The sequence below is a fragment of the Sitophilus oryzae genome, unplaced genomic scaffold (genome assembly GCF_002938485.1).
Source record: "Sitophilus oryzae breed Bouriz unplaced genomic scaffold, Soryzae_2.0 scaffold_306_pilon_pilon, whole genome shotgun sequence".
In the NCBI taxonomy this organism is placed as follows: domain Eukaryota; kingdom Metazoa; phylum Arthropoda; class Insecta; order Coleoptera; family Curculionidae; genus Sitophilus; species Sitophilus oryzae.
Genome location: NW_022146870.1, coordinates 86,666 through 103,286, shown reverse-complemented (window position 1 = coordinate 103,286; position 16,621 = coordinate 86,666). Strand labels below are relative to the sequence as shown.

At 32.2% G+C, this 16,621-nt stretch overlaps 1 protein-coding gene across 9 annotated transcripts in view; it reads right to left on the bottom strand.

The window, feature by feature from the left end:
• The window catches only part of LOC115884623 (23 kDa integral membrane protein-like), a 77,107-nt gene extending 66,183 nt beyond the window's left edge, over positions 1-10,924 (bottom strand). For 6 of the 9 annotated variants that reach the window (XM_030903264.1, XM_030903261.1, XM_030903266.1 and 3 more), the window contains exon 1: positions 10,553-10,923. In XM_030903264.1, coding sequence (XP_030759124.1) covers positions 10,553-10,612 — 60 coding nt within the window. In that variant the 5' untranslated portion in view covers positions 10,613-10,923. Of the gene's footprint in view, positions 1-10,552 lie in introns of all 9 variants that reach the window. The other 3 variants (XM_030903265.1, XM_030903262.1, XM_030903267.1) reach the window with 1 other exon arrangement.
• Positions 10,925-16,621: the final 5,697 nt, after the last annotated feature.

Below are 16,621 nucleotides of genomic sequence, written 5' to 3'. Positions count from 1 at the left end.
TCCTGTTATAAAGACAATCCAGTGATATACTGTATTAACTGTATAACACATATTTGAATTGAAAAGTATCGTTTGCAAGAAAGAATTGACAGTTGGAATCTCAATATACGGAAAAATTAATTAACTTATGTTTACTTTTTCTAATACTAACAAACCTAATAACATTTACCATTAAACTACCATTCAATTACACCCATGTAAATGCAGCAAGGTTGCCGCGCTGAAGCTAATCTCCGGATATTAAAGTGATTCATAAATTACCAAGTCAGTTAACTGTTCTAATGGGAGGAATTAAATAAAGTCGATTAACGGTTTGACACTGCACACAAATTACCTAAAGGTTAAGGGATCACAAAGTTTATGACGGATTTAATTAGGTGACGTGTCGCCTTCAATGTTTATTGAATTTAAATAGGCCAACCGCCTTTTCTCTGAACGTAAGAGAGATACCTACTGAAATTTGATGAAAAAATATTATTTTCCTCAATAATTCCTCCACCTCCACTCAAAAATTATTTAAACACAGTGATGATACTGATTAGATGAACATTCCGATTGAAAAATAAAATCGACCTTACATATTTCCATATCTAATATACAGGGTGGTCCGAACTGTATTCCGGAAATATTCTGCAGGTAAAAATAATTAAAAAAGTTCGTATAAAGCTTGATTTTCATGCATCCGTTATCCGACGATACGATGATATGATATAAATTTTATTGGTTGAATTTAAAGACTTCGATTGGTTAGAAACGATTAACCAATCGAAGCCTTTAAATTCAACCAATAAAATGATTACCTATGGAGCAGTTGCTTGGTATACAAAACTAGAGCAACGTACAGCAAGGCAAAACCTGTGCAAAGTACAGAGACTGGCATGTATCTGCATCACAGGTGCCATGAGAACATATCCAACAGCAGCAATGGAGGTCATTTTAGACCTAACACCACTGCACATTGTCGTCGGTAGTTATACCAATGCGACAATGATTAGAATGGTCATTGACGGTAACAGTACTGGGAGAATTTTCATGTCAAGGGCTTGGAACACCCTCAAAAAGAAAATTCCACTTCTCACAACTCCCAGTGGATGACATACCAAGAATTTACAACTTTGAGAAACAACTCACTGTAATATTGAGTAATAAAAAGGATTGGAAGGAAGATACGCTTACTCAGCATATAAAACACCATACCATAACGTGGTATACTGATGCTTCCAAAACCAAAGCAGGGACAGGGATAGGAGTATCTGGGCCGAAAACCAAATACTTCGAACCAATAAAATGATTACCGTACCTACCCCAGTATCCTTCAGGCGGAAATTTACCCTATCGAAAGATGCGTTCAATTTATCTTAGATATGAACTATTGAAAACAGGAAATTGCCATCCTATTCGATAGCCAAGCAGCACTAAACGCGATCAACTCAGTAACCATCAATTCGAAGTTGGTCAAAAAATGCCTAGAGAAGCTCAACAAATTAGGCAAAGAAAATAAAGTACTAGGCAAAGAAAATAAAGTACTACTGTGGGTGCCTGCTCACCAAGGAATAAAAGGCAATGAAAAAGCAAATGATCTAGCTAGGAAAGGAGCGAACACTCCACTAACTGAACCAGAACTGTTCTGTTTTCCAAACGGGAACCAACTAAAAGCAGAACTGAAGAATCTGGAAGACTCCATCCGTAACTTGAAATGGGTATCCTCCAACGGTCTAAGACACTCGAAAAAGTTCCTCAGAACTTACGACCGAGAAAAATCAAAGGTTTTCCTTGATTTAAGTAAAAACAATCTTCGGATTGTCAAGGGGTTTCTAACAGGACACTGTCTCCTCAACGAATACCTCAGTAGGCTGAAGCTGAGAAACAACGGCATATGCAGATTCTGTGGGGAAAATGGGGACACACCAGAACACCTTATTACTGAATGCGATAATTTTTTCGAAGAAAAATTTATGATTGATTTAAAAAAAAAAATTCCCAAATTTATCATTTTAGTCAAATAACTATCTGCTCATGTTTGTTTTTTTTTAGTAATGACATGTATTGACTATTTCCATTCTACATATTTTGAGAACGGTTGCTCGTATAGATTTTTATCAAGAGACATTTTTTACGTAAAAAAATACGGAAATGTACATTTTTTCACTGAGTACTTTTATACAAGTACGGATAAAAAGTTATTACTCTCCAAAATAGTTAAAACAAATGAAGGTGACGCTCCCTACAAATAAGAGTCATATTGACATCTAAATATTTCTTATGTCAAAACATTCCCAGACACCAATTTTCATACAAATATTGACGTTACTTCAAAAATTATTTGGAAAAAATCGAAATAAAAGTGAAACTTCTACAGCCTGTATCTCCAAAACTAAGCATTTTAGGACATACATTTATACGAACTTTTTTACTTAATTTTATCTGCAGAATATGCTGCCGAAGTTTCCGGAATACAGTTCGGACCACCCTGTATAAAATTCTCGTTGTCACAGTTAGTTACAATATTCTTCCGAAACGGCTTGACCGATTTTGATGAAATTTTATAGGTATGTATATTCAGTAGGTCTGAGAATAGGTTGTAATCATTTTTATCCACCCCTAAGTGATAAGGGTGGTCGACTCCATTTTTTTTAGTTTTTGGACATATTTTTTTTATATTTTTTTATGATATAGCTTTAAAAAATACATACAATCCTAAATTTTCACCGTTCTACCATCAACCCCTATTTTTTAATAGCGATATTAGTAATTCAATATTTTTCAACCCCGTGAATAAAAATGACTGTTGTCCCATAAAAACTATTTATATGACAGAACAACGTTTGCCGGCTCCAGCTAGTATTATATAAAAATATAATATTTTTTAATTTATATATAGATATATAAATCAACCGCAGAGTTCCAAGCTGGCAAAGGAGTACGACAGGGAGACGCCATATTCCCAAAGCTGTTTACAGCAACTCTAAAGAATTCTTCCGTCAACTGGACTGAACCAACAAAGGATTAAAAATAGATGGAGACTATCTTCACTATCTGAAATTAGCTGATGATATAGTCCTAATTGCCTGAAGAACTACAAGCACAAATTAACGAACTAAATACAGTCAGCAATAAAGTGGGTCTCAAGATGAATTTAACAAAAACTAAAGTAATGTAAAACGAACTAGTAGACAGAAAAGGCATTCAATAAATAAGCAGACTGGAAATAGTAAAAGAATATATATAATTGGAACAACTAATACACAGCTAGGAATCTCTACTACCAGAAATCATCAGAAGAATTAAGTTAGCATGGAGTACTTATGGAAGAAACTCAATCATATTCAAATTTAGGATGCCATTTTATCTAAAGAAGAAAACATTTGACAAAAAATGTGTACTACCTGGACACTTAAAATGGAAATTATAAAACTGCAGATCGCACAATGCTCAATGGAATGAAATTATGCTGGGAATAACCAAGAAAGACCGTAAAAAATAGAGTGGATACGACAAAAGACCCAGGTAATAGATGTCACTCACAGAATCAAATCCCTCAAGTAGAAATGGGCTGAACCTGCCAAGAAGGACGGACAACAGATGGACTCATCATGGTACCTAAGGGGAAATTAACAAGACCAAACCTGAGATGAGACCATGATATTAGAAAATTATCAGGAATAACTTAGACAACAATGGACCCAGCTACAAAGAGAGTATCTAAATATGTGAGGGATGTTACACCATAATTGGAAATGGTTGAATAAACTGAGAATGATGATAATGATAAATAAGATTTTCGTTCACACTTTTTTCACTCTCATGGCGGATTCTTCATTCTATTCCCTTTGTGATAAAGCTTTGCGTTGTTAATTTACTTTAGTATATATTATTGTAAAATTTATAACTTCACATCCGGAGTTCATATAATATATAGTGTAATTACCGCATTAATACCAATTTTGCTGCACTTATTAACAGTAATTCTTGTTAGACTTTTTTTAATTTTTATATGGTGCTTGCTTTAATGTGGGAGTATACAACATACATGAACAATGAACATGTAGAAAATTGAAAAAATACGTCGTGAAGGTTACAGGTATCGAAAACAATGGTACTAACAATTTTTTACAGAAATAATTTTCGTCTTGGTTCGTTGTTATAAATAATAGAAAATTATCTGGGATTCGGTTTATACACATTCATATAAACTTCGTTATACAAGGTGTAAAAAATATTATACCAAACCTTCAGTGGATGATACTAGAGATAAATTCCTCCTATTCTGGAAGCCACTCCATCAACGGATAGAAGATGATAAAAAGCAAACAATCTAGCTAAAAAAGGAGCCAACACTCCACTAACTGGACCAGAACCGTTCTGCTTTCCAAGGGAAACCGACTTAAAGCCGAACTCATGAATCTGGAAGACTCCATCCGTAACCTGAATGGGAATCTTCCCACGGTCTAAAACACTCGAAGAAAATTCTCAGAACTTACGACCGAGAAAATCAAAAAGTTTCCTTGATTTAAGTAAGAAAAATATTCGGATTGTCACGGGGTTTTTGACAGAACACGGTATTTTCAATGTACAAGTCAGTAGATTGAGGCTAAATCACTGTGTGACTGAGACAATCCAATCATTCTTGCAATATACTTTGGTACGACTGATATTGGAGATAGAGAACTAACCTCTGTAACACCGTCTCAAATACTAGCTTTTGTCAAAGCCCTGGGACTGTATGATGAGTTATGACTCAAGAAAGGGGAACATAATAGATCTAGTTCACGGTAATTAGCTTCCCATACAATGTATATCTACAATCTACCATTTACTACAGATAAAAATAAAAGAAAATTTTCCTATGAACCCTATAATTCCTATAATTATTAAGGTGCTTCCTGAGGAAAGTTACAGCTCCTTTTTTTACAAGCAAGTTTTTACAGCCCACACATATCTTGAAAATGTTTGTTTAAAGCTTATCTGGTATATAACTACATTGTTAATTGTGATATTTTAACACTTTATTCAAATTACTACTAGTTACCTATCAATAATTTTTTAATATCTCATGATATCTCATGATATTTAGTTAATACCAAAATCGACGTATACCAGCACCTTTATGCCTTTTTCTAACCTAACCCAGGGCCATGTAAGTGAAATATTAAACATGGTTCCAGCAAAAGTTTCCCAATTATGACGGATGATGGCGCTGATCGTCAAAATTTTTGGACGGGGATTTTGCTTACCGACAATACGACGTGAGCTACGACCGGGACCAATCAGAATGATCAGTCTTTCTTGGACATTTGCCGCGGAAATGTGTTAATTTCTGTTGTGATAAGTGTGGTTGTGTTTGCAGTTTGATTTTTCGGTTTTGATATTATGTTAAAATTAATTTTGAAGTATTGTATCACCTGTTTTTATGTAATAGTACTTTTTTTAGTTCTATGATCTGATATGTTATGATTTGTTAATGTTTGTTTAACAATGTTATACCGAAGAGGTTATACTTAATATACTTATCAATTTGCATAACCTAACTTTTTTATCAATAAACTTTGTAGATTTTCAGATTATTTAATTCCTTTTGTTTCCGTTTGTAATTTTATTTTTAAGACATATTATGTGATTGTTTACAAGCAAGTTTTTACAGCCCACACATATCTTGAAAATGTTTGTTTAAAGCTTATCTGGTATATAACTACATTGTTAATTGTGATATTTTAACACTTTATTCAAATTACTACTAGTTACCTATCAATAATTTTTTAATATCTCATGATATCTCATGATATTTAATTAATACCAAAATCGACGTATACCAGCACCTTTATGCCTTTTTCTAACCTAACCTTTATGGGTAAATATCTTGTTCACGGTTTTGAACTAAACAAAGTGTGCCTTTCTTACGTAGAATAATTCTGGCTTTTTTAGTTTTTTTAATTAAGGTAAAAAGTTTTGTGAGAAACTGTCCTCTTCCTTAATAAAAAGTTTTAATTTAATTATAGTTAAGTTAAGTTAGTTAATAGTTATTCAGAACTTTACGGATGTTTACATTATATCCTCCATTCTCCAAAATAAAATCAAAAAATAAAAAATCTAAATAATTCATCACAAAATTCAAATTATTTAAACTTGTTTTATAAAGTTTTAATCATCTGCTGATTATGCTAATATGGTTAGCGAAAGACGAGTCCAGTGTTTAAAAAAGTTTTTTGGTGTATTGTCGCGAATTAATGTTTTAATTTACTGTCGTAACTGTACTGTAACCTAAAGCCATTCGCTTTGGCAGCAAAATATGTGTAAGAATACAAAATCTCAAGGAAAATGGATAACAGTATTCTTAAAAATCAACAAAATATATTATTTTTCTTTGTCCTTTTAAGGGCTGTAACTTCCTCCTTTCCTATGCAGCACTTAGGGCATATATGTTTATAGAACCTGTTTTTTTTATTTGTATCTGTAATATCATCTACTGAAGTTTGGCCCATTATTTTTTTATGCCCTCTATTTACGTAAGGCTCAAAGTCAAAGGCGCATGTTTACTTATGTATGTATTTGATAAATTAAGATTGTGTCAGTACTTAATTATTAGCCCCTTATCATTTCATGCCTAAATTACGTTACCGAAAAAACTATTCTTCTGTCAGTCATATCTATACCAAATTATCGTAAACAAATAGGATAAAGTTATAAACAGTAATGTATCATAAAGATTTTCATTTTTTTATAAATTTTAATATTACAAGCAAAAATAACTCCTCCAGTAAAATGAAAATTATCGTATTAGAGGATAAATTTCAGGGTTGTAAGTTTTTGTATTTATTGTAATTTAAATTATGCTAGGACTGTAATATTAAACCGTAAATAAACCAGGGCCAAATGTTATAATTACACAGTATTTTATACGGTTTATAAAGGTTATGTATTAGTAATAATTGATTTGAATAAAAAGATTAAAGAAATATAATAATATAAAAACAGTATACCGGGTGGTGCATCGTCGTTGGGAACGTAGGAAATCCCATGCAAATTTTACAGCTAGTCGTGAAATTTGGACAATTTTGGACAAGCCGATTTTAAGTAATTTAAGAAAAACTCCATCTATTTTTAAATTAAAACTGAACAGATAAAAATGCAAATCCAGTCATAATAATAGTAGATTATTTTCTTTTATATATGGTCATAATCCAGTCAATTGTCAACAAAACACAACAATTAAATTGTCAACATATGAGTTTATCATTGTCAAATATAATTTGTTGTGCTGTCTACACTACTACCAACTACTAAATTACAATACCTAGCTTAGTGTACCCAAAATGTATTTTTGTAATTTAAAACTGGTTGGAATGAGGCAAAAGCCTCTAATGCTGAGTTTACACATGCAATGATTTACTGGCGCCAGTGACTACTGGCGCGCCAGTAACTTTAAAATGCATATGTAAACACGTCCTGGCGTGCAAGTGTTATACATGCATGCATGGTTTAAAAATTTTAGCGGGCTACCAAAATTTTATGCGCCAGTAACTTTTCTGGCGAAAGTAAAATTTAAACTTGCTAGTCTAAACGCATTCCGTGCACGCCAATTATCGCGTGAAATCACTTTTGAGGTTAGCGGAACAGTTTTAATTTGTTGTTTTGAGTTTTGTTCACGATGAGCAAGAAAGAGAAGAAATGGAAATCAGAAACCATTATACGGTTTTTAGAATTGCATAAACAAGTTTCTTGCTTGTGGGATGTGCATTCTGGAATGTACAAAAATAAAGATGCTAGGGAAAATGGCTATTTACAGATAGCACGATTAATGAATATTGAAGGATTTGGTTCATCAAGATATCAAAATAAAAATCATATCCTTCTGCCATTCGTAAATGATTTCGAAAACTTTGAGGGTCTTTCATTAAAAGTTCTTTTAAAAGCAAATTTGAAGCCCCCATCATTGGTCTTTGAGCTATCCATTCGCGCACCCATACGCGACCTTTTCTCTTATGTTGCTTCTTTCGTTCAAAATCTTTAATCATCCCATCAATTATCAATTTTGCAATTCTTCGACAATTACTTTTTAAAAGCTCTTTTCGCGACATGATGCAAAAACTATTAAGACTAGCAACTGGCTTGCAAAACACAGTAAACCGTGTAAACGCTTACTGGCGTTAACACTGGCGCCAGTACATCCATGCATGTGTAAACTCAGCTTAACGTTTAGATCATAGATAAAAGAAAATAATCTTCTATGTTTAGATAATACAATTATTTGTCATTGACAAAATTATAGGATGACAAGTTAAGGTACTTTGGCATTTGCCCGGTTTTGCATTGTTACCTGTTCAGTTTTAATTTAAAAGTAGATGCAGTTTTTCTTAAATTAATTAAAAACGGTTTGCCCAAAATTGTTCAAATTTGGTACGTGTTTTCAGCATACCTAGACCTTTAAAATACCTATTACGACTTTGCTGTAAATCAGTAGAAGAGCCAATATCTGGACAGTTCAGGTATAAGTAATGGCTATCCATGCATTCATGCAGACGGAATGAATATCATGAACTCTCATTTGTGACAATTCTGTTTAACGATTCAGTTGACACACCTGAACTTAATTTAAAATTTCCCGGATTTATTTTGCTTTTCTAAACTTTAAGTTATTTATTATTTATTCTACAATTTGTTTTGTTTACAGGGTGATTCCTCGTCAAGAAATACTAAAAGATTTTCTTGTAAACATGGATCCGGAAATGTATAGTTTTAAAGATACAGGATGTTAATACTTTTCTTAATTTTCTTAAATACTATTATTTTTCTTTGAATTTGCTTTAGGTAGCTGAACTGAACATCAATGTTAATAAATGTAATTTGTTATCAAGTATTTTAATACTTTCCTTAAGCTGCAAATTGAAATAAAAAAAATAAAGCTCTTCCTACGGTCTAAAGGTCTTCCTACGAATTGGTTTTAATTTTTTCTCTCGAAAACAGTTCTAGGCATATGGTACCGAAGAAATAAAAATTGTACTTTTAGTTGTCTAGTTTAAAAAATATATAAATTGCAAGTAAAGTTAGTGAAGTATTTTTTTCCCCAATTATTTTCGATAAGGTGACCACTGGGACGCCACTGAGGTTAATGAGTTTACCTTAATTACGCCTAAATTAGGCCATTATTACTAGAAATAACACTGACAAGTTTTAAGAAAGCCGGCTATAGGGTATTTAAGATATTTACAAAAAAATCCTGCATTTTTAAAACTACGCATTTTCGAACCAACGTGTTTATAGGAACTGTTTTCCATATTTTTCTTTATGAGAAATAACCTCCTGAAACTTGGCCCTGCTTTTTCGAACACCCTGATTATTTTTTCTTCAATTTCGATATTGATTATCATAAATACTAACATATTTTTTGTCAGTATTATTTTGAGTCATAAAAAATATTTATACAGGGAGGCGCACTTCATTCACCTCGGTTGATTATACTAAAACGGAAAAATGTAGAAACAAAATATTTTATAGGTGTATGTGGGGGGACTCTATGCACAATTTAAAATTATTTTGAAATATACAGGGTATTACAGAACTAAGATCCATACCAAAGTTATATTTTTTCTTATGGAACACACGGTATTTTATTTCATTTTTGTATTCTTGGGCCCCAAAAAAAGCATTTATTATAAGGGTTAAATATGTTTCAAATCTTTAGTTTTTGGGATATTTAAAGATATTTATATTTACATGCTACAATAGAATAGATTATTAACACCTTGTACATTACTTTTCAGAATTAATTCTTATGCTGAGTTTAAAGGTAGAGAAAAAAACTTTACTAAAAAATGGTATTCCTTCCTTAAATTTATACAGGGCTATCAAAAGTTACTGATCTATTTTAAGGTTATATTTTATATAAAAACTTCGTCATTTCAAATGCAACAGCCTATATTTTTTTAAATAAATCGAAGCAGATTCAAATGCTCTTTCAAACTATATTAGGGTTTCCTATACCTATCTAGCTCAGATTTTATCACCTGTATTTCAAAATCATTTTAAATTGTGCACATTGCCTCCCCACATATACCCATAAAATATTTTGTTTCTACATATTTCCGTATAACCAACCGCGCGAATGAGGTGTGTCACCCTGTATTAATTTTATATTTAATTTTCAAAATTGATAATTTTTCGAATTAGTTAAAAAAAATCAAGAAAAATACTATTTTATTTCAATACTGTATGTAAATTAGTATACAGGGTGTAATAACGAAAAAATATAAAATTCAGATGATTACTTTCTTAAATATCTAAAGTTTTCCTTTTTTTTCGTATAAAATCTTTTGATTTGTAGTTTCCCCGTAAATTTTTCGAATACCGTGCACATTTAAAAACTATTTAATCCTATTTCAATATGAAACTTGTGTTGTTAAATTCTTTGCATTGATTTTAATATGCGCAATATTACTAATGATATAGGTGTGGCGCGCAATAAAGCGCACCGCACGCCATATGCCGAACAAAATATATTAAATACCTTTAGGTAAGTTTTATACTATTTTTATAAATATCTTTAACATTTACTTACCGTCAAAAATATGTTAAATATAAACAGAACAGTTTTCATCATCTGAATTCCGACCCCCATTTTGGCGCACTTTTTCTCAAACTTATTAAAACAAGCGTTAAAAAAATAAGCGAAAACTTAAAACCGGCACTACTACTATAACACGAAACGGTTAACCGTAAAAAGCTCCAAAAATATGCTCTTTAAACTTTAAAGTTCCAACGGCTGCAAGTACTGAACTGCTGGCGCTGACGAACTGCTCTCCTGCTGACCTCCTTCTTAGGTACCACCTAACCACATGAAAATCGCTGATCCTTTCGCAAGGACGGTACGGTGAATGGGAGTACTATAAACTGGTAAGCGAGCTTTTCGGTGAAACTTTTATTAACTTTGAAAATTAACCAGTTATTGGCTATAGGTGGGGATTGCGTTTTACTCATACGTATACAGGGTGGTCCAAACTGTAATCGGGAAATTTCGGCACATGTTCCACAGATACAAATAATTAAAAAAGTTCGTACGAAATCATGTCTTAAAATGTTTCGTTTTGGAGATACGTGGTGTAGAAGTTCATTTTTATTTCGTTTTTTTCTTAATAATTTCTGAAGTAACGTTCACTGGTCGGTGTCTGGGTGATTTTTGACATGGGAAATTCGATTTCAGTACCAGTACGGCTCATACTTGTCATCTCATCTTCATATTTTTTTAACTTTTTCGAAGAGTAATAAATGTTCGTTCGTACCTGTATTACACTACTGAGTGGAAACATATTCATTTTCACCATTTTTGAATTTTTGTTTTAGAGTTGAGAATGAAATAAAATAAAGTCGAGGCAACAAACCGTATATTGGTAATTGGTACTATACACAAAATTATATGGGTATAAAAACACACACAAAATTATATTTTTGGGTTCGTGGAACACGCTATTTGGTACTACTTTTATTTTCATGCACGAAATTGCTCCGCCAACAAAAACTAGTATCAAATAGCGCAAATAGTACGCTCTAGCATGATCTTTCCGTATTCTTATTCAGTTTTTATTTGGTAATGGCTCCTGTTTCGTCAAATGGGTGAGTTGACGTAGTTCGTTTGCGGTCCGTTAAGATTTTTTTTGCTAAAATTAGAATCGTTGTTGTTCATTTTTCCGTATTACATTTTGTATACGACGCTTTCTATGTAATAAAATATAGAAATATTATTACCTTTTTGTTAGAATGTAAAATTTTTCAAGACAAGAAATTTCAAGAGTCTTGCATGACAAGACAAGACTTTGCCTTTCAAGAAATCTGCAAGACAAGACTTTGAAAATTTCTTGTCTTGAATTTCAAGATAAGACAAGACATTGAGATTTTCAAGACAAGAATTCTTGTCTTGTGCAACTAGTTATTGGCTTAGATTAAGGTTATTGGACTGAAATAATAAATCTGATTTTTTTTGTGCTAAAGGTCCAACAGAAACTGATTTATCATAATTTTTTCTAAAGAAATTTATGATTAATTTAAAAAATAAAAAGTTTCCAATTTTGTCATTTCAGTCAAATACCTATCTAATCAACTTCATTATTTTTTGTCTGTGATGACATGTATTGATAATTCTAAATATCTTGAGAACGGTTACTCTTAGCGATTTTTACCAAGAGATCTTTTTTCCGAAAATGTATATTTTTTCTTTCGGTAGTTTTATACAGGTACAGACGAAACGTTATTACTCTTCAAAACAGTTAAGATACATAAAGAAGGTCCATTTTCCTCAAAGAGACCTGGTTTATAAATTAAAAAAGAAGAAGAAAGACTCAAAGTCTCGGTCTCAACATTTATATTATACTAAACTTTGACACGTGTTTCGCTCATACAAGCATCATCAGACCTAACAGGAAAGAACCCAAGTAAATAATAAATAATAAAAAGGTCATCGTAAGTTACAAAACACACACACGGGAGGTGAAACGGGAGGGACTAAATATTAGTCCTACAAAGACCATAATAATCCTCTTCACAAAGGCATGGGCCACAGAGAAGCAGACAGGTGCACAGGCACAGCAAGGCCTTTATCCAATGACCTAGCTCAAAAACTACAAAAGAATGCTAAAACCACAAATGAATGAAGAAGAAGAATGCTTAGTAGGAATAAAGTGCGGATTGAAACGAAATGATATGAAATCTAGGCTAGAACCGGGGGAACTACGCTCCCATTCTATCAAGAACCTGCATAGATTAGATTAGATTCTTAGAGGTGGCTTTCGGCCTGATCCACTGCGACCTTCTCAGATCTATTGTGGTCATCTTCTGATCCTTAGATTACATTCTCCAGTCCTATCATTTTTACAAAGTTTAGAAACTTGAACCCTCCATATAGCTCCCTGGCAATGGCCCATCATTGCCTATTACCGAGAACCGCACATTTGCCAGGCTGTCACACCGACATAAAATGTGTTCTGACGTTTCTTCTTCAGATTGGCAGAACCTACATAAGGACCTGTATAAGTTGGTGCAGGGTGGATGGGTGCAGACATAGAAATGGAGACAAACACAATAGGCCTCACAGGTCGCAGTGTTTCCGGCAAAGGACGGCCCCTGTTTCTGAAAAAAAAAACTTACCAAAATACAATTAAAATTACACTACACACGTTTACATTTTAATTTCTTCATCTCAGTATTCTTTTAATCTGTAAAATGTAAACATGTGTGGTGTGACTTTAAGTGTATTTTGTAAGTTATAACGACCTTTTTATTATTTATTATTTAATTGGGTTCTTTCCTGTTCCGTCTGATGATGCTCGTATGAGCGAAATATGTGTTAAAGTTTAGTTTACAATAAATGTTGAGGCCGAGTCTGAGTCTTTCTTCTCCTTTTTTCTTTTAGGTTTAAACATGAAGTTAATGTTCCGTACAGATAGAAATGAAATTTCTCATGATGTCAAAAAGCATACAAACACCAATTTTCATACAAATATCGACGTTAGATGAGAAATTATTTAGAAAAAATCAAAATAAAAATGAAACTTCTACACCCTGTATCTAAGAATCAAAACACTTTAGGACATAAACATGTACGCACTATTTTACTTATTTTTTTATGTGCAGAATATGCCGCCGAAGTTTCACGAATACAATTCGAACCACCCTGTAGACGCAAGTATGTACGCAAGGTGCTCGGACGTGCTTAAATGGACGTTTGAGTCACTAGAATTAATTGTTTCGGAATTAAGAAATAGTGATTCATTTGGTTCTTTCAGTAGTTTATGGGTTTTGTATAGGAAGCGTGTTTGTTTTGTGGTTTGATAACGCATTCTAAACAGGTGCGCGACAGTTTTGCAAGAGCCAATGGCTCACTTTTTAAATACAAAGACGGAATACGTACAATCTAACAATAATAAATTGTTTGGTTATAAATGTTTCTAAAAGCATTATCGCAATTACCTGTGCAGCGTTTATTGATTTTTTAATTATATTTTTCGTCACAGGCTGAATTTTTTCAATATCAATCAAATTTATCAACAGAAAATTATGCGAGTGATAAAGCTTTTAATTTCAAATATGAAACAAAAATGGTATTTCGAAAGTGCAAAATAACTGCATATTTTTCAGCGTCATTGATTATGCATTGTACCGCAATTTCTTGGAAGAGAAGGATTATTTTTTTTAAATTTTTATAAAAGTCTAAAAAATGACTCAACTCTATAACTTTATTATTTTTGCAGATAAAAGACGATATTTGGTATGTTAGTATATGAAATAAATTAACATTGATTTGTGTATTCAATAACTGTTTTGTGTCACTTTCTGTTTCACAGGAAATTACTACAACTTTTGTTTTTACATGACACCCTCGGTAATATATTTCTACTTTATTCGATAGAAAATAACACTCTGAATAGAATGACATATCATATGTCAACTTTTGACATTTCCTCATATGATTTATTTAAAATTGTACAATGCGGTTCATAACGACAATTTGACGCGAAATACCAAGTGTTTGGCACCAAATTATTCGTAAAAAAATCCTTTTTCCAAATATGCTAATGAGCCACCCTTTTTTCATTTGAAAAAAAAATAATTTTTAATTTTTTGAATAAAAATTAGTGTGTTTAACACAGCCATGACACTGTACAGGGTGGGTCAAATTCGACGCTTTTAAATGGAAACTCCCTTTTCTATAGGAGATAGATAAAAACTAATATGGGTGTCTGGAGCTCAATTTTTGTCAAAAACATGATGGTGAAAACCGCATATCGATATCTGTTACCGTTTCGGAGTTACGGGCTGTTTTTCAAAAATATGCATTTTTAACAAATCGCTCTAACTTTTTTGCTATGGAAAATGTCGTATTTTTATGAAAACACTTCCGAAGCACCATTTTACGTAGAATTTAATGGTTTAAGTATAATTTTTTTTAAATTAATAATTTAAGAATTATCAACAGAAAATTTAATTTTTTATATGGGACACCCTGTATATTTTCAATTTATTGAAAAGAATTTAAAATTACCTTTCCAAAAATATAACACACTTGATATTTTGCTCGATTCCTCTTCGAGATATAGAGTATATAAAAATTCGCCCGCTTTAAATACGGCTTTGAACGGCACTGGCTATAATGCAAAAAAATTCTAGCTGTGAACATCAATTAAAACGAAAATAATATTTGCTATGAGAGATGCAGAATTTTATAACAATTTAAAATATATTTAACCAACATCAACACATTTAAACTATATCTAATAACAATAAAAATAAATAGCAAACCAAGACATGAGATTTTGCTACAGGTGTTCGACATATATGGATAGACGGGGCAGTTTTTGAACATTTCTCGCGGAATTCATTAACTCAGTAGGGGTGACTCATTAACTCAGTATACGCTCTCATAACTGCTAAGTATTTCTAATTCTTGTCTAGGTTATACGGAAGAATAAAGAACCTTTATTCTTCCGCATATATATCCGCAAATAGATCCATGGGGCACTAAGTCAGGCGGTCTCGATAGGCTGGGATCTTGGTTAGCTAATTCAATTATTCTTTGAAATTATAAAAATTTGCTGATAACTTCAGCGTTCGGCGGTGCGTCGTCTTGGTGGAAAAATATGTTTTCGAGTTCCATTAAGGGCATATCATCAATAAGGGGTCCAAAGCCTACTAGTTAAAAGTGGCGAACTTTTAAAAATTCTGTATTTCGAAGGGGATTATAACAAAATATCAAGTGTGCTATATTTTTAAAAAGGTAATTTTAAATTCTTTTCAGTTAATTAAAAATATAGAGGGCGTCCCAAATAAAAAATCAATTTTTTCGTAGAATTTAATTCTACGTAAAAAGGTGCTTTGGAAATGTTTTCATAGAAATACAAAATTTTCCATAGTAAAAAAGTTACAACGATTTGTTAAAAATTCACATTTTTGAAAAACACCCCGTAACTCCGAAACGGTAACAGATATTGATGTGCGGTTTACACCATGATGTTTTTGACAAAAATTGAGCTCCAGACACTGATATTAGTTTTCGTCTATCTCCAATAGAAAAGGGCGTTTCCATTTAAAAGCGTCGAATTTGACCCACCCTGTACATTGAAATCTAAAATACGATATTTTTTAAAATAAAAATGTCAAAAGTTGACATATGGTATGTCATTCTATTCAGAGTGTCATTTTTTATGGAATAAAGTAAAAATATACCGATGCTGTCATTTAAAAATTAAAAGTTCTAGTCATTTTCGGGGAAACAGGAAGTGACTAAAAACAATTAAATACGTCAATCAATCCTAATTTATGTCGTACACTAACATACCAAATCCCGTTTTTTAATCTGAAAAAATAAGAAAGTTATAGGGGTGAGCCACTTTTGAGACGCACCCGGTATATAACCAAAATAACCGAGTTATTCAAGTTAGAAAATTAAAAAAAAATATGTTTTTTGCTCAAATTTTGAGAACCACTAGATATTTTCTGGGTTTTCTTTCTTGTAACTTTAATCTACTACCTATGTGTATATTATCAAGAAATTATGTTTTTAACCAAAAACTAAAAAAAAATTCAAAAAAATTTTCAAAAAATTCCAAATTCTCGATTTTTTTTTCTGGGGTCGAAATAC